Genomic DNA, 22,945 nt, shown 5'->3' on the forward strand with positions numbered 1-22,945 from the left:
GCTGGGTGCGGAGAATGAATTAATCGCGATAAAGTATCGATGACCGATGCTACCACATCGATTGGTTCTCGCATCGATTCGAATTTCTGAATTGTGATGGTGGGAAGAGGATGGGGGGGGGGGGGGGTGGATAACTGGATGGTTGGAGTGTGGACACGCCACTTGTCATTGTAGTATCGCAAGACAAACCCATTACGCATTGCCATGGAAAATAATGCGTATAGAGTATATACACAGGCAGACCTCGCTTAGCGCTCGAGACGCGTTTCTTACCGAATGAGCGCTAAAAGGAGTCATTATCTGGGATGCGTTCCCGGCAGCGTTATTTCTTTCGTGTGAGCAACCGAGGGTCTTCATTTGGGCATCCGTAATAGCGCTAATAATAATACAGATGGTAGACATTACTTCATATAAAAACATATATATACAAATATGAAACATTTTCGTAGGAAGCATTATCGACTGCACTCATAAGTGCATTCTACGATACCCATGGAAGGTAGCATGGGCAAAACGCTCAATGCGTCCGTCAATAATAACACTGTGTGGCCTTAAAATGAATCAAATATATAATAGGTGACGTTTCGGACAATGGCCCTTCTTCATAGCACATGAATAGAGAGGCCATAGATAAATGGTGAACAATAAGAGTTGGAGATTGGACGTTGCTCCGTGGGGCCTGATAAGAATTCGATTTTTTTCAAAAATGCTTTCTGATGACCCGTTTTTAAATTGCCGTGTGAATAGTTACTCTCAATTTGTGTGCTATAGAAACAGGCGCATTGCCCGAAACGTCGCCTAAAATATTACACGTGTTTTTTTTTTCCCTTGTAATGCCACACACGCAGTGTCGGTATTGGCGAACGCGTTGGGGAGATTTTGATATTCGCACCACTTTCAACGCAACCGGCATAAACCAAGTAATTGCTTTACACGTCTCAGCAGATCCTCTCCCATGTGAACATCGGGCAGCTTTTGCGAGCGTTGCTTCAAGGAAGCCTGACTACTGATGAGACGCTGCATGTTGAAGCCCGCCCGTCCTTTGCCGGTGGCTACGAGAGCGCAGCGGCTCACTGAAGCACGCGGGCGAAACGCGTCACAATTAGGGGCGCGCGACGCGTCACAGTAGGCGGTGACGTCATCGATCAGCCGGGGAATTCGCCGATTGGGGCGAGCGGGTTGGAGAATCGCAGTTCAGCGCTCGCCTTTTGGTCCGGCTTGCTGGGAGGGGAGGGGAGGGAGGGAGGGAGGGAGGGAGGGAGGGAGGGAGGGAGGGAGGGAGGGAGGGAGGGAGGGAGGGAGGGAGGGAGGGAGGGAGGGAGGGAGGGAGGGAGGGAGGGAGGGAGGGAGGGAGGGAGGGAGGGAGGGAGGGAGGGAGGGAGGGAGGGAGGGAGGGAGGGAGGGAGGGAGGGAGGGAGGGAGGGAGGGAGGGAGGGGATCGCGCTCGTGGACAAGAAGGAAAAGCGGGCATTTTTTTTTATACCAACGTTCGGTGTCCCACGATTAATCGGCGCCTCTTTAACCCACGCGGTTCCTCACTCGTCGAAAGCAACTCCAGTGACTTACGCGACAGCAAGGGTGCAGGCAAAGCGAAACGATGACTTGAAGAAGCGATAAAAGAAAACTGACGATGCATCCCGACGCCTCGCCCACACACCTGTAGCTCACTCACGCACCTGTCTCACACACCTGTCCCATACACCTGTATCTCACCCACACACCTGTAGCTCACTCACGCACCTGTCTCACCCACACACCTGTCCCACACACATACCCGTGCCTCACCCACACACCCGTGCCTCACCCACACACCCGTGTCTCACCCACACACACCCGTGTCTCACCCACACACCTGCCCCACACACACCCGTGTCTCACCCACACACACCCGTGTCTCACCCACACACACCCGTGTCTCACCCACACACCTGTCCCACACACATACCCCTGTCTCACCCACACACCTGTCCCACACACACACCCGTGCCTCACCCACACACCCGTGCCTCACCCACACACCCGTGTCTCACCCACACACACCCGTGTCTCACCCACACACCTGCCCCACACACACCCGTGTCTCACCCACACACACCCGTGCCTCACCCACACACACCCGTGTCTCACCCACACACACCCGTGTCTCACCCACACACACCCGTGCCTCACCCACACACACCCGTGTCTCACCCACACACACCCGTGTCTCACCCACACACACCCGTGCCTCACCCACACACACCCGTGTCTCACCCACACACACCCGTGTCTCACCCACACACACCCGTGTCTCACCCACACACACCCGTGTCTCACCCACACACACCCGTGCCTCACCCACACACACCCGTGCCTCACCCACACACACCCGTGCCTCACCCACACACACCCGTGCCTCACCCACACACACCCGTGCCTCACCCACACACACCCGTGTCTCACCCACACACACCCGTGTCTCACCCACACACACCCGTGTCTCACCCACACACACCCGTGCCTCACCCACACACACCCGTGTCTCACCCACACACCTGCCCGCCCCCCCCCCGCAGTGGACGCGGCTCTGCACGGCGGCGAGGGTCGTTGTGGGGGGGTCCCTCACGCGGGAGGCCGCAAGCAGCTACGGGTCGACGCCTTCGCACAGCAGCAGCTGGAGGCCCTGGAGCGCGCCTTCGAGCGGCAGCACCACTACCAGGAGCCCTTCGCCTCCTCCTCCGCAGCCTCCAGCGAGGCCGTCAAGGCCGAGCAGGTACGAGCCTGCCCAAATTTTACTATCCGCAATCCTACTATCCGCAAATCCTATTATCCGCGATCCTACTATCTGAAATCCTACTATCTGCGATCCTACTATCGGCAATCCTATTATCCGCAATCCTACTATCTGCAATCCTACTATCTGGATCCTACTATCCACAATCCTATTATCCGCGATCCTACTATCTGCAATCCTACTATCCGCAATCCTATCATCCGCGATCCTACTATCTGCAATCCTACTATCTGCAAGCTATTATCCGCGATCCTACTATCTACGATCCGCAATCCTATTATCCGCGATCCTATTTTCTGCGAACCCGAGTTCGATTCCCGCTCACGGCAACCAACACTGGTGATGATTATTTGAACCGTTCATGGGCCTATCCTCTAGGTGTACTCCAGCCTCAAATGAGCGCCTGGTGCGACGTATAAACATCGCCACTAGGGAGACAAAGGCGGCTGGGCATGGTGATGCTGGCCGCCAACACAGTCTCGTGTGGCGTGCCGGCCTTCGTAGGTGCTACTCGCTTACAGCACTTGCCCCGGCAGCGGGAAGGCATCAGCAGCGGGAGTCTCGCCTTGAGCCAATGTCACCAACAATTTCCCAAGCTCTGGACTCCTGAATATATGAAGGCATATCCGGCCAATTAATTGTGTGGGAGGAAACCGGGGGGGGGGGGGGGAAACTCTATCCCGTACAGATGGAACAGATGGAGTCCACGTTTATTTCTTTGCTGTACCACATTCTCCTGGCAGTGCTGGACTACAGGCCACGTGCCTAGCCACCACGGTCACATACCGTGTGCGTTTAATAACAGGTCTCCTACCATACGATGTTACACGATACTATACTCCAGCAGGCCCTCGTTTAACGAGGTAGATGCGTTCCTGAAAAGTGCCGCGTTAAACTAAAGACGCGTTAATGCGAAAACAATTTCCCCAAAAAGAACGGAACGGTAAAGTTTGGCGAGATACGATGTACAACGACCAGGCACACCGTGGAATGCTCTTCCTCCACTTACTAGGAAACGACCGGAGCGATGCACTCCTAATCATCTACATTGAAAACTCATTCATTTCTAACTTCTTTTCGTGTTTAGTTCGTTTGTCCTTCCCCTGCACCTCCGATTAGCGCGGTTGGCTACGTTACGGGTGCGAAGGCAGTTCAACACACACACACCCACACACATTTCGTGGTATCGCTCCTGGTTAATGGCTGTTCACGCAATCGCAGCAGATGTCTGCTGGGGGCGTTGTATTGAGTCGAGGTCGCCACCTGAGACCGACCGGGGTTCCATGGGATGGGGGGGGGGGTTAAGGGGGGTTGGAGGAGAGGGGGGTTCCTCAAAGGGGGATAAGCGACCGTTTGGCCTCATAAACCCATTAGCGGAACGAGAGTCTATTAATAACGAGCGGCACGGGCACTCCCGCGGGGCGTTTGTGGGTATGGCAGCTCGCCACACCACCCAGACCCCCCCTCCTCCTCCTGCCCACACCACCCAGACCCCCCCCTCCTCCTGCCCACACCACCCCAGACCCCCCCCTCCTCCTGCCCACACCACCCCAGACCCCCCCCCCCCTCCTGCCCACACCACCCCAGACCCCCCCCTCCTGCCCACACCACCCCAGACCCCCCCTCCTGCCCACACCACCCCAGACCCCCCCTCCTCCTGCCCACACCACCCCAGACCACCCCCCCCTCCTCCTGCCCACACCACCCCAGACCCCCCCCCCTCCTCCTGCCCACACCACCCCACACACCATCGAGCGGCACCCCTCACTCACTCACACCCCCCCCCCCCCGCCGCCCCCAAAACAGCCAGACCACAGAACCCCCAACCCCGAGCGCATCCCAAGTCGGCACACCACCAACAATACCACCACCAACAACAACAACCACACCACCACCACCAACAACAACAACCCGTCCTGCCACCCCTCCCTTACTCGCACCCACGCCACGGGACCACAACACTAACACCCCCCCCCCACCAGTTAATCTCTCACTCCCTCCCAGATCCACAAACACCGACTCAACCACCCAGAGCCTCACTCGCAGGCTCGCTCTCTCCTACGCACTCTCTCTGCCACTCTCATTTTCTCACCCTCTCCCTCTCGCTGACTCTCTCTCTCTCTCATTCACTCTCACGCTCCCTCACTCTCTCACTCTCAGGCTCTCTCACTCCCTCCTTTACTCTCTCACTCAGTCTCACTCTCTCACTCTCCTTTACTCTGTCACTCAGTCTCACTCTCTCTCTCTCTCATTCACTCTCTCATTCCCTCCTTGGCTCGCTCACTCTCACGCTCTCTCACTCACTCTTTTACACACTCACTCTGTCTATCTCCATCTCCTTTACTCTCTCCCTCCTTGGCTCACTCTCTCTCACTCTCCTTTACTCTCTCACTCAGTCTCACTCTATCTCTCTCACTCCCTCCTTTACTCTCTCACTCCGTCTCACTTTCCCACTCTCACACTCTCTCCTTTACTCTCTCCTTTACTCTCTCACTCACTCTCACTCCATCTCACACTCCCACTCTCACACTCCCTCCTTTACTCTCTCACTCCGTCTCACTCTCTCACTCTCCTTTAATTGACTTCATTTTAATTTCCGCGCTCACGCGCGCGGCGATCCATCAGCCCTGTCGCGCCGATAATGAGTGCCAAGCCTCATCACTAATTAGCGTCGAGGTTCGTGGGGGGTGTGCAGTGGGGAGAGAGGGGGAGCGAGGGAGGGTTGGAAGACGGCAAAGGTGTGAATTGAGCAGAGTCAATATTCAACTCAATTGGAAATGAATGTAGGTATTGCTGCTGTCACTGCTGTATGTACTGTACGTTGGACTTCTTTCGCACCGTACGTAGCCAACCGTGCCGATCGGAGGTGCGGGGGAAGGACAACAAACTAAACACCGCTGCTGTCGTTGCTGATGATGATGATGACTTGGCCTAATGGTTCATATCCAGCGGGCCGCCCTGATTAATACTGCGGGTGTAGTGACCATGACAATTACTGCAACGCGCAATCTGCTTCGCTCACAGCGGACGTTAAAGATCCTTTGACGTCATTCGGAAGAGAATCAGAATATTAATACTGAAGGAGGAATCCGATGAGCTATGAAGCTCTTTTTCACATATGTCCAGTATGGGGCAATGGGGTTTAGAACGTTACAGCAACAAATAATACAACGCATAATAGGAGTGCGAAGTATGGACAAAGGTGAACAAGTCACTTTAAAAATAAATAAACAAATAAAAAATCTACTCATTTTATCTTACCAGGTAAGGCCCACTGAGCCATTAGCTTCTTTTTCAGGAGCGACCTGGCCATCACAAACGGCAGCTCAACGAAGCGACCCATCATCGTCACCACCACCACGTGGTAATCCACAGCAGGCCACTGTGTGCCGACATCAGGGTCCACATTTGTGAAGTTAATTACTAAATTAGGATTGTACGACGCGATCCGCAGACTAGCGCCCCAGGGCTCGCTTGCCGATGGGCTTTATCCTGGCCTCCTAGGATTTCACCTGGTTCAATTATGCAGGGTGCTTCAAAAGAATGTTAACACTTGGGAGAATTTGCAACAACACCACAATAAATGTGCCTCCTCCTGGCTCTGGAGACCAACTGGAGAAGATTCCAGGCACGAGTTGACAATGATGACGAACAAGTGGAGACTCTTTGACTTTTTGAAGCGATCAACATACATTTTTTTTATCATGTTGCAGTGTATTAACCGTTCTTTTTCCATTAAAAACGATAGTCCCATGTCCGTGTTAACATTTTTTTGAAGCACCCTGTATAAGCACCCTGTTTAAGCTGTCGGGTGGTGGGGGGTTTAACGACATATTTATATTTACGCGATCAAACCTAAAAACTTTATTATGGATACTATTGTCCGTTAAAGATCCCCCATATAGCCTCAACAAACTTTCAAGGCAATTGCTGTTGGGGAGCACCTACACAAAGACAAAGATCCCCCGTATAGTCTTTAACAGACTGTTGGGGGCAAGTGCTGTTAGCGAGCACCTATGAAGGCCGGCACGGCACACAAGTGGGTGGCTGACCAGCACCACGCCCGGTCGCCCTTGTCTCCCTCGTGGCGATATTTACACACCGCATCAGACACTGATTTGAGGTTGAGTCAACCTAGAGGAAGCCCAGGACCGGTTCACCGATGTTGGTGGCCATGAGCGACAATCGAACTCGGGATCCGCCGGATTTGTAGCGCAGCGCGCTAACTGCTGCCCCACCGCTCCCCGCCACCGATGCAACGGCATGGGTTTGCACACACCCCGTGACCTCCACGCGTGTGTCCCCGCTCACCCGTGCCCTCTGTGCGTGCGTGTCGGGTCAGGCCGCGGAGTTCTCACCCCTGTCGCTGGCAGGAGGAGGAGGAGGAGGAGGCGGGGGGAGTCTGGAAGACGGGAAAGGACTGAGTGGGGCTCACACGGCTCACCAAGCCTACCCACTCGTTGCAGGTGAGAGGCTCGTGGCAGGTGAGAGGCTCGTGGCAGGTGAGAGCCTCGTGGCAGGTGAGAGGCTCGTGGCAGGTGAGAGGCTCGTGGCAGGTGATGGAGGGGCTCAGAAACGAGTGGGGATGGAAGTCTCCTCTCGGTTGAGGGACGTAGCCACGAACAGAGAGAAGTGGACAGGAGAGAGAGAGAGAGACACGGATGGCAAGGAGATTAAGTGGAAGAATTATTTGGTGATTGCCCGATGCTGCTGCTGCTGCTGCGTTAGCAGTCATGTACAAGCACAACAACAACACGCAGCGCATTTGTTCAAAACTCTGTGGAATTATTATTATCGCGCACTCGTTTTGCCGAGCCAAGCAATAGCCACTTCATTAGCGGCGTGGGAGGCCCTGAGTCCACCCGAGTCGAGTCCACCTGGGCTCACCTGAGTCCACCTGGGCTCACCTGGGTTCACCTGAGTCCACGTGAGTTTGTTTGAGTCCACCTGGGTTCACCTTGGTTCACCTGGGTCCACGTGAGTTTGTTTGAGTTCACCTGGGTTCACCTGAGTCCACGTGATTTTGTTTGAGTTCACCTGGGCTCACCTGAGTCCACCCGGGTTCACCTGGGTTCACCTGGGTCCACGTGAGTTTGTTTGAGTTCACCTGGGTTCACCTGGGTTCACCTGAGTCCACGTGAGTTTGTTTGAGTTCACCTGGGTTCACCTGGGTTCACCTGACAGCAGCTGAGTCCAGCGCTGCGGCGAGAACGATGACCCCCAGGTGTGGAGGTCGGCTGCCCCCTGGCCTGAACGGGCAAGGGGAAGGAGACCGCCTCCACGAGTCTGACGTTCTGGCTCGCGCGAGCAAAGTCATTCATATCGACTGGGTATTGATGAACGATCGAGCTGATATTGATAGCGTATTGATTCACAGTTAAGGTGCATGGGGACGAGGGTTAACGGGAAGGACGAGGTGTCGGTGCGAGGAGTCAACAGAGTCGCGCTGAGACACGGAACGCGTGTGTGTATGTATGTACGTATGTTGAACTTCTTTCGCACTGTACGTAGCCAAACCGTGCTAATTGGAGGTGCAGGGGAAGAACAACAAACTGACGCACGAAAAAAAAACTGTTCTAAAATAAATGAGTTTTCATTCGAGATGTAAAAGTGCACAGCTCCAGTGTCTTCCTAATATCTGAAGGCAGAGGGTTCCAGACGGCCGCGGAAGCGCATCTGAAAGCGCGGCGCGCGATGCAGTGGCCACAGTCCTTGCTGAATGGCCGGAGTTCGCAGGATGATGGCTTGTGCCCCTTATGACGAGATCAGAAAGGTATTGAAAGGTATCATTTGTAGCAAGCATCATGGCAAATGCGTTTCCATATCGACAAATACTGTCACCCTCTTTGCATTGGTTTGTGTCCAGGTTATGAATAGGGCAAGTCTCACAGCACAACTTTGTGGGAAAGCTTCGTTCATATCGGATCGTCCTTATGAGAGTTATGGATGGATGGACAGAGTTGATGCTTAAACCCTGTATACCAACACTTGCCCGGACAGTCTGAATCGGATACACAGGATGGTGTGGATATATGGACGGTGTGTGTGTGTGTGCATGGGGAGCGGTAGTGCAATGGTTAGCACGCTGCGATAAATAATCTACACCAGTGCCGATTATTTGAATCTGTCCTGGGCCTCCTGTAGGTCGACTCAGCCTCAAATGAGTACTTGGTGCAGTGGGAAAACATCGCCACTGGAGAGACAAAGGCGGCCGGGCGTGGTGCTGGCCACCCACTATATCGTGTGGCGTTTCAGCCTTCATCGGTGCTACTCGCTAGCAGCAGTTGCCCCAACGGTCTGTTGAAGGCTATACGGGGGATCTTTGTCTTTGTGTGTTCAACAGGTAGAGAAATGGGCAACACAACACTGCCCGGGTACCCGCCACACGTACCCCCAGGCGGCCAAGCTGGCTACCCGACCTCCTCCCTGGCTGGCATGGTACCCAGTGAGTACTCAACCCTACCCACTCACCCACCCACCATCAGTGAGTACACAACGCTACCCACTCACCCACCCACCATCAGTGAGTATACAACGCTACCCACTCACCCACCCACCATCAGTGAGTACACAACGCTATCCACTCACCCACCCACCCACCATAAGTGAGTCCTCAACGCTACCCACTCACCCACCCACCATAAGTGAGTGGTACCCAGTGAGTTATCAACCCTACCCACTCACCCACCCACCATCAGTGAGTGATGCCCAGTGAGTTCTTAACCCTATCCACTCACCCACCCACTATCAGTGAGTGGTGCCCAGTGAGTAATCAACGCTACCCACTCATCCAACCACCATCAGTGAGCGATCCCCAGTGAGTAATCAACACTACCCACTCACCCACCCACCATCAGTGAGCGATCCCCAGTGAGTAATCAACACTACCCACTCACCCACCCACCATCAGTGAGTGGTGCCCAGTGAGTTCTCAACGCTACCCACTCACCCACCCACCATCAGTGATTGGTACCCAGTGAGTACTCAACGCTACCCACTCACCCACCCACGATCAGTGAGTGATCTCCAGTGAGTTCTCAACGCTACCCACTCACCCACCCACGATCAGTGAGTGATCCCCAGTGAGTTCTCAACGCTACCCACTCACCCACCCACCATAAGTGAGTGGTGCCCAGTGAGTAATCAACGCTACCCACCCACCATCAGTGATTGTGATCCAGTGAGTACTCAACGCTACCCACCCGCCATCAGTGATTGTGACCCAGTGAGTAATCAACGCTACCCACTCACCATCAGTGATTGTGACCCAGTGAGTACTCAACGCTACCCACCCACCATCAGTGATTGTGACACAGTGAGTAATCAACGCTACCCACCCACCATCAGTGATTGTGACCCAGTGAGTACTCAACGCTACTCACCCGCCATCAGTTATTGTGACCCTGTGAGTAATCAACGCTACCCACTCACCATCAGTGATTGTGACCCAGTGAGTACTCAACGCTACCCACCCACCATCAGTAATTGTGACACAGTGAGTAATCAACGCTACCCACGCACCATCAGTGATTGTGACACAGTGAGTAATCAACGCTACCCACCCACCATCAGTGATTGTGACCCAGTGAGAAATCAACGCTACCCACTCACCATCAGTGATTGTGACCCAGTGAGTAATCAACGCTACACACTCACCATCAGTGATTGTGACACAGTGAGTAATCAACACTACCCACCCACCATCAGTGATTGTGACACAGTGAGTAATCAACACTACCCACCCACCATCAGTGATTGTGACCCAGTGAGTAATCAACGCTACCCACCCACCATCAGTGATTGTGACCCAGTGAGTAATCAACGCTACCCACCCACCATCAGTGATTGTGATCCAGTGAGTACTCAACACTACCCACCCACCATCAGTGATTGTGACACAGTGAGTAATCAACGCTACCCACCCACCATCAGCGATTGTGACACAGTGAGTAATCAACGCTACCCACCCACCATCAGTGATTGTGATCCAGTGAGTACTCAACGCTACCCACCCACCATCAGTGATTGTGACACAGTGAGTAATCAAAACTACCCACCCACCATCAGTGATTGTGACACAGTGAGTAATCAACACTACCCACCCACCATCAGTGATTGTGACACAGTGAGTAATCAACGCTACCCACCCACCATCAGTGATTGTGACACAGTGAGTAATCAACGCTACCCACCCACCATCAGTGATTGTGACCCAGTGAGTACACAACGCTACCTACCCACCATCAGTGATTGTGACACAGTGAGTAATCATCTCTACCCACCCACAATCAGTGATTGTGATCTTCTCTGAGAGAGGGCTGGGGGGCAGCAGAGTGCCGGGTTTCTCTGGGTCATGGTCCAGTTAAACGTCTCCGCACCCGGCACACCACACCCAGTATACTTCTCGCTGTGGCCGTGGGTACTACTGATAGTCACACGCCACCTACTCAGGGACCTGGATATATAATCGGTCAGAAATCAAAGTGCAGGATTTACATAGGTGCAAAAAAGGCTCGCACAGAACCCCATAAGGCTTAGATAGAGCTTACGTCAACTTTAGCATACTCACATAGCAACACAGACTCGCAAATACAGTGAGGGAAAAAAGTATTTGATCCCCTGCTGATTTTGTACGTTTGCCCACTGACAAAGAAATGATCAGTCTATAATTTTAATGGTAGGTTTATTTGAACAGTGAGAGACAGAATAACAACAACAAAATCCAGAAAAACGCATGTCAAAAATGTTATAAATTGATTTGCATTTTAATGAGGGAAATAAGTATTTGACCCCTCTGCAAAACATGACTTAGTACTTGGTGGCAAAACCCTTGTTGGCAATCACAGAGGTCAGACGTTTCTTGTAGTTGGCCACCAGGTTTGCACACATCTCAGGAGGGATTTTGTCCCACACCTCTTTGCAGATCTTCTCCCAGTCATTAAGGTTTCGAGGCTGACGTTTGGCAACTCGAACCTTCAGCTCCGTCCACAGATTTGCTATGGGATTAAGGTCTGGAGACTGGCTAGGCCACTCCAGGACCTTAAGGTGCTTCTTCTTGAGCCACTCCTTTGTTGTCTTGGCCGTGTGTTTTGGGTCATTGTCATGCTGGAATACCTATACACGACCCATTTTCAATGCTCTGGCTGAGGGAAGGAGGTTCTCACCCAAGATTTGACGGTTCATGGCCCCGTCCATCGTCCTTTGATGCGGTGAAGTTGTCCTGTCCCCTTAGCAGAAAAACACCCCCAAAGCGTAATGTTTCCACCTCCATGTTTGACGGTGGGGATGATGTTCTTGGGGTCATAGGCAGCATTCCTCCTCCTCCAAACACGGCGAGTTGAGTTGATGCCAAAGAGCTCCATTTTGGTCTCATCTGACCACAACACTTTCACCCAGTTGTCCTCTGAATCATTAAAATGTTCATTGGCAAACTTCAGACGGGCATGTATATGTGTTTTCTTGAGCAGGGGGACCTTGTGGGTGCTGCAGGATTTCAGTCCTTCACGGCGTAGTATGTTACCAATTGTTTACTTGGTGACTATGGTCCCAGCTGCCTTGAGATTATTGAGAAGATCCTCCCGTGTAGTTCTGGGCTGATTCCTCACCGTTCTCATGATCATTGCAACTCCACGAGGTGAGATCTTGCATGGAGCCCCAGGACGAAGGAGATTGACAGTTCTTTTGTGTTTCTTCTATTTGCGAATAATCGCACCAACTGTTGTCACCTTCTCACCAAGCTGCTTGGCAATGGTCTTGTAGCCCATTCCTGCCTTGTGTAGGTCGACAATCTTGTCCCTGACATTCTTGGAGAGCTCTTTGGTCTTGGCCATGGTGGAGAGTTTGGAATCTGATTGATTGATTGCTTCTGTGGACAGGTGTCTTTTATACAGGTAACAAGCTGAGATTAGGAGCACTCCCTTTCAGAGTGTGCTCCTAATCTCAGCTCGTTACCTGTATAAAAGACACCTGGGAGCCAGAAATCTTTCTGATTGAGAGGGGGTCAAATACTTATTTCCCTCATTAAAATGCAAATCAATTTATAACATTTTTGACATGCGTTTTTCTGGATTTTTTGTTGTTATTCTGTCTCTCACTGTTCAAATAAACCTACCATTAAAATTATAGACTGATCATTTCTTTGTCAGTGGGCAAACGTACAAAATCAGCAGGGGATCAAATATTTTTTTCCCTCACTGTAAGCTCAAAGACTCATGTAAGAGTCGCATAGACTCATAGACTTGCAGAGACTCGCATATATTCTCACAGAGACCCATCGATGAACACGGAGCATATTTGCAGCCGAATGTGCCTGGGTCAGCATCCTAGACATACGTCCGCACCTGGCACACCACATCCGGTATTATTCTTTACCTTGCGTGTGCACATTGCCATCTCGCTGTCTGTGCGCATCTCCCAGCTTTAAATCGCCACTATTTTTGTTCGCGATGCAGTTTGTGCTGAGACAGCCTCGACCAGTGGAATGTTTGTCCATACTTCACTGCGCCGGTCAGTTGTTCGTGAATGTGTGTGGTGTGCAGAACAGCAGTAGTGGACATTGCTCCAAAGCTTTCTCCTGTACGTTGAACTTCTTTTGCACCGTACGTAGCCAACCGTGCTAATCGGAGATGCGGGGGAAGGACAACAAACTAAACACAAAAAGCGGTTATAAATAAATAAGTGTTCAATCCTAGATTTAGAAGTGTACAGCTCCAGTGGCTTCCGAATATCGTAAGGAAGAGCGTTCCAGACGGCCGCAGTGCCTGCTGCACGTGTCTTTGTTTTGCTCACGTTGCCCCCCCCCCCCCCCCCATCCAAGCACTGTCCAGGCTCAAGCCTGCTTAGCCTCTGAGATCCGATGAGATCGCACACATCCGGATGGTTTGGTCGTAAGCTTGGCTAAGTTTACCGCGGGGAAAAAATACAATATTTTTAAAAGTCCCATCGCATTCAATTTGGTTCTGAATTAACACGAGAGTGCGAATGTGACTGTAACCGTCATAAGCAGAGCGGGTGGGGAAAGTGCTCCCCCCCTCCCCCCTCTACTGCTGTGTGTGGACCAGAGCGTCACTCGAAGCGATCTCAGAGGTAGCTCTGTGGTGTCTGCTTCCGTGGCTCGTTCCACGCCCCCCCCCCCGCCCCCCTTGAGAAGAGGTTCGCGTCGCCCCGAGAGATATCCGAAAAAAACATTGATCTCGTGATGACGCGCCGCAGATAGTTGAGATCACGATGACGTTGGGGGTGGGTGTAGAGGGGCGAGGGGGGGGGCGGTAGGGTGCCAGGGGAAATTACCAAAAAATTTCTTTAAAATTACCAAAAAATGACCATAAATCACCAAAAAAATATATATCAAAATGACAAAAAAATACCATTAATTATTATTTTTTAAATATCATAAATTACCCAAAAAAATTACCAAAAATGACAAAAATTTACAAAAATTAACAAAAAATGACCAAATAAATGCTTTTGCGTTTTGATTTCTCCTCTAAAGCGCCCGAGTTCTCCGGGAACCCGTACCCACACGCTCAGTACGCAACCTACAACGACACGTGGAGATTTACCAACTCGGGGCTTCTGGGTGAGTTCTCACAACAAAGACAAAGATTCCCCCGTGCGGCCTTCACGAGGCGTTGCCGCCCGCTCGACAGCACTTGGGCCCAGCAGTTTTGTCGAAAGGCTACATGGGGGCATCTTTGTCTCTGTGTCTGGGCGTGCGCAGGTTCCCCCTACTACTACAGCACGGCGACGCGCGGGGCCGCCACCCCGGCCGCCACGGCCGCGTTTGACCGCCACTAGTGGCGGGTCAAAGTTCGACGCCCACACCGTGGACGACGCAGAGATCCCCTGCGCGAGCGCGGACGACGCGGGAAGTGCGGTGGACGTCGGTGAAACCCCCCACCATCACCCCCCCCCACCCCATCACCCCTCCCCCCCTCCCAACTCACTCGGCCGCCACCACTCAGCTCGCAAGAGAGCGGAAACGACGTCCTTTTGATACCGAGCGTGACTTTGTACGAGACACCGGCCGCCACTGGCTCTCAATCCCGAAAAATCAACCAATCGCACGGTCAGGACAGCTCGCGTCGGTGCAAAGGTGCAGCCGTGCAATTGCTTTGCCCATGCCGCTGCTGCTGGGAGACGGACGTCTTATCCAGAGAGAGAGCCCCCCCCCCCCCCCCGACCTTCTCTAGATGTTATCTTGGCCTACTCTTCCACGCTGGGCAGACGTCTTGCAGGAAGCGGCGTGGGAGTGCCCCGTGCAGTCACCCCGCAGGGCGCACGTTCAGCCCTGACGGTCGCCTCGCAGCTCGGTTCGGCCGCGCCAGAAGCGTCCACCGCTCGCACGGCTCGGAAAAATTGTCAAACTTTCACTGTGTGTTCAATCGGAAACGTGGACCATAACGGGGCCACAATGGGATCAAGTAGCGGGAACATAACGGGGCGATGGTGAGACCACATCGGGACCACCTTGCAGCGAGAGGGAGAAGCGTACGTTCGAGGTCGTCAAGGGAGCCGGGATCATCTCAGCGCCGGCATCTCGCGATCTCTCCGATCGCGCTCTCTCCGACGGCGTCACCGCGGGGGTTTGTCCTGTGCCCCCGAACAACACGCGGGGGACAAAACCGCCGGGGGAGGGGGTGCTTCTGGAGCCTGGCACGGATCAATCGGTGAGGATCCGACCCCGCGGTGGAGCTTTCGAAAGTGGAACGTTAACAACAACAAAAAAAAGCGAAATGGGTGGCGGAATGCGGCTGTAGCTTCATTTCTCTCACGCTCAAACTCAAGGTCTCCGAAGTGGTTCTGTGGTGTCTGCTTCAGTGGGCTTTCTTCTGCGCTCTGAGAGAGTTGCAAAGGGATTCTTCGTCTCGAAGACACGGCAAAGCGACCGATGGCGCAGTGGGAATAAAATTGCTGGAAGGTGGAGGGGGACGGTGGGGGTGGGGGGGAGGGGAGAAGAAATGAAACAATACTTTTCACAAATAAATAACTTAACGTCGTTACAATTAGGCATCATCCGCAAGCTCGGGAGCCGGAGCCACGATTGTCCACAGCACCCGGGCGAGTTATTTACAACCAACTGAGGAGTTGTTTTTTGGGGGTTCTGCTGGGCTCTCGAAGACGGCACGGTGTCCGACGTTTCACCACCCAGCTCCTGGGAGCTTCTTCGTCAACACGAGTCGTCGAAGCCGTCGGACACAAGTCGCGGCACACAAAACGGAGCCCGCGTCGCGCATCTCCGCAGCTCGGCCGCGGGAAAAAAAGTAAACCCTACGCAGTCTCGTTAATTCTGTTCATTTTGCTCAATTGCAATTTTTTTGTCTTTTACCGGTGACGTTGCAATGCGGCACAACGGTTCTTCGCGTGGAATTCACCCCAAAAGCCATTTCATCGTTGGGCTGAGTCAACCCGCGCAGCGAGATGAGAAGGGCTGGGCACGCTGGACGTGTGCGTGGAGATGTAGTGGCTGAGTGATAGGGGGCAGTTGCTCCATACAATGCAACCAGAATCGAGAATAAGTGGACCATTCCGGCCTCCCCTCTTCGAGGAAGAACGGAGATTATTTTACAGGTGAGAGCAGGCAGGTGACGTCACTTCATCATCATCATCAATTATCATCAGCCATGATCAATGCATTGCTGGGTGAAGACGCGAGTCGATTTCATCGCTCCACCTCCTCTGGGACGGGTTCCACTCCTAGGCTGCCGCTCCGTACATTGTTAAGACATAAATCATGGATCGCCATACCAGGATTGGTCACTTCATTCAATAATGACCAGATCAACGTGAATCCACCCAACCACCCAACCTTGGTCAGATCGCAAAAGCTAAGCAGTGGCTCATCGTGTGGAAATTTATAGCAGCTACAGGACCCGGATAAAAATCCACATTACCACGGGGAGAACACGCAAACTCCAAATATACAGCAGCAGGCGTCAGGGTCGGGATCGAACCCACGACCTCCTGTAAACCAGGCGAGATAGTTGACATCTCGCTCCCATCACGCCCATAAATGTCATTGGCCAATATCCCAATGGAGCAGTGGGACCCTCATTAAAACAACTATTGAAATTCGATTAGGCTTTTCTTGCGTATATAAAGGACATTGTTAATAACTATTATTAGAATATAATCATTCCTATTCTGACCATTTTTTTTAATTATTTGCTTCGCGAGAGAAATTTTAATTTCGGCCGCTTCCCAAAAAGTCAACGTGTGCAGGGATAAACGACACAAATAATAAAAAACACAAAACGAGTTCCGGTTCGCGGCTTAAATTCCTCCAATTCAACTCAGGCGGACGCTGCCACCCACCGTGGCGTAACGGTTATTGTCCACCCAGCAGTATAAGTGGGTTCATCGTAGTGGTGGGGTCAAGCAGTGGGTTACGTCCATCTCTTTCAAAAGGATGTCCAGCCAACGTGGGAGAGGAGGCCGGAATACCCGCTCGAGGGACTCTTGAGAGTCACCCTCGAGAACTTCTTCCAGTGGGAGGTGCCTCTCTTCCAGACGGGGCTTGAGAAAGCCACCGCACGGTTTCATCACATGTTGCCCTTTAGAAACGCTTGCAGTCAGATCCGACCAGACGCGCTATTCAAACGTCTCTCCATCGCATCACCATCCCCGCTCACCTCTCTGCCATCCCCCACCACCGCTCAAAATTTTTTTACCAACAACAACAATAACAAAACACATACACCAGATCACCATCGCCACAGTCGGAATACACCGTCGTGTGTTCCAAACACAAACATCTCCATTATCGCCATCCACTTCCTCACCCCCCTCCGCCCCCAAACAACAAAAAAATCGGCCAAAAATGTACCAAAAACAACAACGACGACAACGACGAATACAAACACCACGATCGGCACCACCAGCACGGCCGCTGCGCCGGCAATCCGTGACCTTATCTGCGACCGCGGCCACTGATCCGTCCCAAACGAGCCACTCCGCCGTGTTCCCGAAAAAAAATCCAATTCGCGGCGCCGCGCGTTTGTAAATTCGCCCGGGTCGACGTGACCTTAGCGCGCTCCGAAGCTCCCGCAGACGCGGCGAGGAAACGCTCATCGGGGCGGTGGGGGGATGGGGTGGCTAGAGTGGTTTAGAGTGGGGGGCGGGGGGGGGGGGTTCCGTAGTGCTTGTCAAACATGACGAAGTGCGTCCATTTGTCAACGACGCCGAGAGATGTCCCAAACTTCACGACGGCGGCGAGCCTCGCGAGTCTCGATCAAGCTCGCGGCGAAACTTCAGATCGACAACGTAGCCACGAACCGGGGAGCCGCCCCCCCCTCTCGCCCCCCTCTCTCGCCCCCCCCCTCTCGCCCCCCCCTCTCGCCCCCCCTCTCGCCCCCCCCCCTCTCGCCCCCCCCTCTCGCCCCCCCTCTCAACCCCCTCTCAAAGCAATTCCGTTCGTCGTCGTCGTCACAGTCACAAGCCGCGGCCGCCAGATCGTGATCAATCAAAATGAGATGCAAAAGTTTGTCAAAAGCGGTTTCGCCCGCTGTCACGTTTTTTATTTATTTATTTTTTTGCCCGCGAGACGGAGAAATGTCATCGGAGGAGTCCGGACAACGACGTCAACGAGCCAAGGTGGCGGCGTGCCACGTGCCGATGAGAGGGCTCATTCCGCACGCGGGGGTTTGGTCTTCCGCTGGAGAGGGCTTTGACTTTGGCACGCGAGGAGAGAAGTCTGCAAAGGGGACGATGTGACCATGTTTGAGACTAATTTAAACAGATTTTATTACACCCACCCACCCCACCTCAAGTCGCTCGCTCTCTCTCTCTCTCTGTCTCTCCGTCTCTCCGTTTGCCTGTGGATATTTCTCAAGACGGGTCGCCGGCGCAGAAAGTGTTGCTGTGATCGTTTTCATTTTCTCATTTGCATCGTTGTTTTGTCGGTTGGTTTGCTTGTTTGTCGTTTCTATCACACCGGTGTCATTATTTTCGTCATCCGACCGCGTCACGGATCCTCGAACGAGAATCCGTGGCTCCTCGACGCTAGTTATTGAGCGGTAGCGGCGCCGCGGCGGTCAGCGGCGCTGCCCAACGGAACCCGGCCACGCGAGGAGGTCGAAACTCCCTCGCGAGGGACTTCCTAGAGGCGCCCTCCAGAACCCGGCGACCCGAGGTCGAATCCCGGCCACGGCTTGACACATCAGTGGCGAGCGATTTATCTGAACCGATGCTCATGTACGCCCCCCCCCCCTCCCCGCTTTTACCGATTACATACGCGCGTGGTGAAGTATGGTCGAACAGCTCCCCATGGGGGGAGGGGAGGGGGTGTGAGAGGCCTACATCCAGCAGTGGATAGGTCAAGGGGGCTGCGCATTACCGTATTCATACAAGTTGAACTTACAGAGACTTAACAACGCATTTGGGAGTGGGGGGGGGGGGGGGGTTGGTGGTTCGCGCAAAGAAACACAGCCACGTGTTGCCACGCGGCAACCACCTCCTGCTACGTGAAGGACACCGAAGCGGTGTGCCCCTATTGTACGCAGTACAGCAAGTAGGCTGCTGACGGTTTCCTCTGTGCACCCACGGTTTTGTGTGTGTGTGTTTGTGTTTCTCCCTCGTACGCGTGGATTTTATTTCAGGACAATCTTGGCTCCATCACGCAAGCAAACTAAAATAATAATAATAAAAAAGACTCTTACACATTTCAATTGGGGCGAACTTCGCGAATCACGGTGGTGGAGGGGAGAAGTTCCCACCTCTCCGATGCCCTCTCTGTTGTTTCCAATCGCCGAGCCGCTCTCTGTGTGTGTTTCATTTTTTTTGTATTTAAATTGTGCGGTCGCGCTACGGGGACGGACTGAGCTGGGCACACAGATGTTGCAGTCGAGTCTTTAATCAAACTTTGTCTGCTACCAACTCCGAACGTTCACGAGTTGTTTATCGAGTTGTCGGTGCACAACCAGAACCTCACGAAGCACGCGCTGCACGGCACTGGTGGCAGTGGAACGCAGGTCCAGGTGGATTGGAGGATCCCGGGTGCAGTGGAGGAAATGGTTCAGCACGCTGGACTTGTAATCAAGAGGTGGGTCACCGGCTCGGTGAGATCTCCACACACAAAGATCCCCCGTAACGTCTTTAACAAGGCTGTTGGGGCAAGTGCTGTTAGCGAGTGGGACCTATGAAGGCCGACACGGCACACTAGGGGACGGGGTGGGTGGCCAGCACCACGCCTGACCGCCTTTGTCTCCCCAATGGCGATGTTTACTACACACCGCACCAGGTACTCATTTGAAGCTGAGTCGATACACACACACAAACACACACGAAGACATGTCCCCCGAATGACCTACAAAGGCTGCTGGGGTAAGTGCTTTTTGCGAACACCTAATCACCTGTATGCAGCACACACGACTACACATCCATAGACACACACACAGGTACAGAGAGACAAAGACCGCTCCTATAGACATACAGAATGTTGGAGCAAATGCTGCCATATAGCAAGCATACAAACATATACAATACATGTGGCACACGAGCACACATATATACATTTATAATAAGACACATCCACAAACACGTATCGAAAATAAATGCATGCATACAAGAAAAAGACAAAGATCTCCCATATAGCTTTGACAGACTTTTCGGTCAAGTGCTGTCAGCGAGCAGCACTTATGGAGGCCGGCACGGCATACGAGGGAGTGGGTTGCAAGCACCACGCCCGACTGCCTTTGTCTCCCCAGTGACGATGTTTACACATCGCACCAGGCACTCAATTGAGGCTGAGTCGACCTAGGGGAGGCCCAGGACCGATTCAGATGACCGTCACTGGCATTTACCGTGAGCGGCAATCGAACTCGGGTCGCCGGGTTTGTAGCGTAGTGCGCTAACCGCTCCCCACAGTACACGCATTCACACATACAATCACGCATACAATCACACATACACACAAATGCATGCGTCCACACACATCCAACACGCGCGCGCGCACACACACACACAAGCACGCATCCGCACGGACACGCGCACACATTGTTAAACACATCCATTCATGCATATCGACTTTTTTTGGCGATGCAGTACTTGCTGATCCACGGACGCCGAGACACAAATGAATTCCATTCATCATCGTGGCGCTAATGCCGCCGTCGGCTCCCGCGCCTTCGTGCACTCGCCCCAGAGGTCACGTGTCCGGCGTGCTGGAGGGTCAACAGCGCGTCGCTCGCAACACCAGATCGGACGCGGAGAGAGAGAGGGGGGGGGAGGAGGAGGAGGAGGAGGAGAACGAGAAAGAATAAATAAATCAATATCGCGGTCACCGTGCGTTATACGGACGACGGCTTTACGAATCGTGAATTACGCCGATGGATCGGCGGCCACGTGGAGTTGGGATTTAACATTCGGGACGAGAATGAGATGGAGAGGCCCCCGTGATTGGGGGAGTCGGCATTCGTCTGCGAGTGTTGCTGTTTGGCTATGCATCGCGCGTCTCACTGCTCTATATTCTATCCTTGCGAATGATGGCGATGTATTCATGAGCTAAATGCCACTGTCGCGGTCTCCTGGCCAAGACGAGAGGGCTTCAGGAGAGAGACAGAGTTCGTGTCGTTGTTCTGCTCCCCTCCTCGTCCGTGGAAGGAGCGCAGACCACGGGGGTTACGGTCCACAGCGTTGCATGGCCACAGTCCCACTCCTGTGGCTTGTGTCGATAATGTTCTATTCATGAAGGGTGCGTGATGCAGCATCGGCCTCTTGATGTTCTGATGCGGTTGATGGTTCCAGCAGCGTCTTCTAGAAATGAGGCATCTCAGTTATTGGTGCGTGTGGTGTACAGAGCTTTGGCTGTTGCCCCCTCGAATGCGTACTGAGTTATCTCCGGGTTCTACGCTTTATACTCCTACAGGAAGCAAACCGCGAGATATTTTGCGAAGGAATTGGCCGAATAATCCCAATGTAGCAGGGGCCCTCTTGAAGAAGATGTATTGGGTTTCTGGAGAGTCCTGAATTGTAATATTTGTGCAAATTCCATCAACGAGCGCAGGTTGGCTCCGTGTGGCAGGAGACTGGAGTACTGTACCCATAGACACCCCACCATGCATGCATGGGGAGTCACGGAATGCTCCGCACAGATAGATTCAAGAAAGACCCAGCGCATACGATCCCTGGGTTTGATTTCCCACGAAGCTCATGGTCCACCCGAAATCACATCCACTGCACAAACCATGGCAGACGCGGATACCTGATGTCACAAATGGAAAATCAAAAACCTCGAGTAGTAGTAGTGTGCGACTGCGGTCATCCAGAATGGACACCGTACAATGTCTAACGACGCAATGCCCCGAGCCGCGAACACGAAGGAGACATCACGGCGATGGTGATACACCACTCCGCTACCCCCGACGCGGTTATCTGGCTTGACCACCTGAATTGTGAAATCTTCGTTTAGCTGCTCTGCATCGACATCAGCAGCCGTGCGAAAGAAAATATTCAAAGAACTCCAATCCATTCCGCTGCTGGGCACCTCGCAGCACCGAGCGCCCGACGAAGCCTCTCGCATTCAAAGGCGACCCTCAACGAGGGCCCCGCTTAGCACTCGAGGCGCGACGAGATTGGGGCGCGGTGCGGGGTGATTTGGTCATTGGCTTCATTTCTTCAACCATTACCTCCTCCCTGCGCCGTGACCCCTGCACCCCCCCCCCCCCACTCTCCCGCTCCCTAAGCCATCCCCAAAAAACAGGCGGCGATCGATTGGGAGGCCCGATATACTCTTCCTAGCGCCTGTCCATCGACCCGGTGCTTCGCGAGCTGAATTACATTAATCTTCCGCGGATACAGCGTGTGGATGGGAGGGTGCATTTAGATTAGGGTGTGAGGTTTGACGGAGTGGGGGGGGGAGTAAGAAGGAGGGGGTTGGTGGGGAGGCCCTGGTCGTGGCGCATGAACAAAGCCGGAGGGATGATGTTGGAACTTCCGAACTACGTCGGTTGTTGCGGTTGCTTTGAGTTCCTGAACAACAATAAAAAGGCAATCCGACGCGGTTTCTGAAGAAGCTCGCAGCGCGTACGCACGGAACGTCGGGCAATCGCGCAGAGCGGCGGCGTTGGAACGCCCTCGTTTTGTTTCGGTCAAGGAAGTCTCGCCGAGTGTCAAAGACTCTTTCCCCGGGATATTTGACCGATGTGACGATCCACCGCGGTTTCTCAGCGCAATTCC

At 53.2% G+C, this 22,945-nt stretch overlaps 1 protein-coding gene across 3 annotated transcripts in view; it reads left to right on the plus strand.

Moving 5' to 3' along the window:
• Positions 1 to 17,433, plus strand: part of LOC116951072 (paired box protein Pax-2a-like) — an 81,381-nt gene extending 63,948 nt beyond the window's left edge. For all 3 annotated transcript variants that reach the window (XM_076073176.1, XM_076073174.1, XM_076073175.1), the window contains exons 6-10: positions 2,556 to 2,752; positions 7,116 to 7,239; positions 9,117 to 9,218; positions 14,265 to 14,351; positions 14,493 to 17,433. In XM_076073176.1, the coding sequence (XP_075929291.1) occupies positions 2,556 to 2,752; positions 7,116 to 7,239; positions 9,117 to 9,218; positions 14,265 to 14,351; positions 14,493 to 14,569 (587 nt within the window). In that variant the 3' untranslated portion in view covers positions 14,570 to 17,433. The remainder of the gene's footprint in view (positions 1 to 2,555; positions 2,753 to 7,115; positions 7,240 to 9,116; positions 9,219 to 14,264; positions 14,352 to 14,492) is intronic.
• Positions 17,434 to 22,945: the final 5,512 nt, after the last annotated feature.

This window comes from Petromyzon marinus, chromosome 41, assembly GCF_048934315.1.
Source record: "Petromyzon marinus isolate PM22_M1 ecotype Great Lakes invasive population chromosome 41, UKy_Petmar_22M1.pri1.0, whole genome shotgun sequence".
Classification (NCBI taxonomy): domain Eukaryota; kingdom Metazoa; phylum Chordata; class Hyperoartia; order Petromyzontiformes; family Petromyzontidae; genus Petromyzon; species Petromyzon marinus.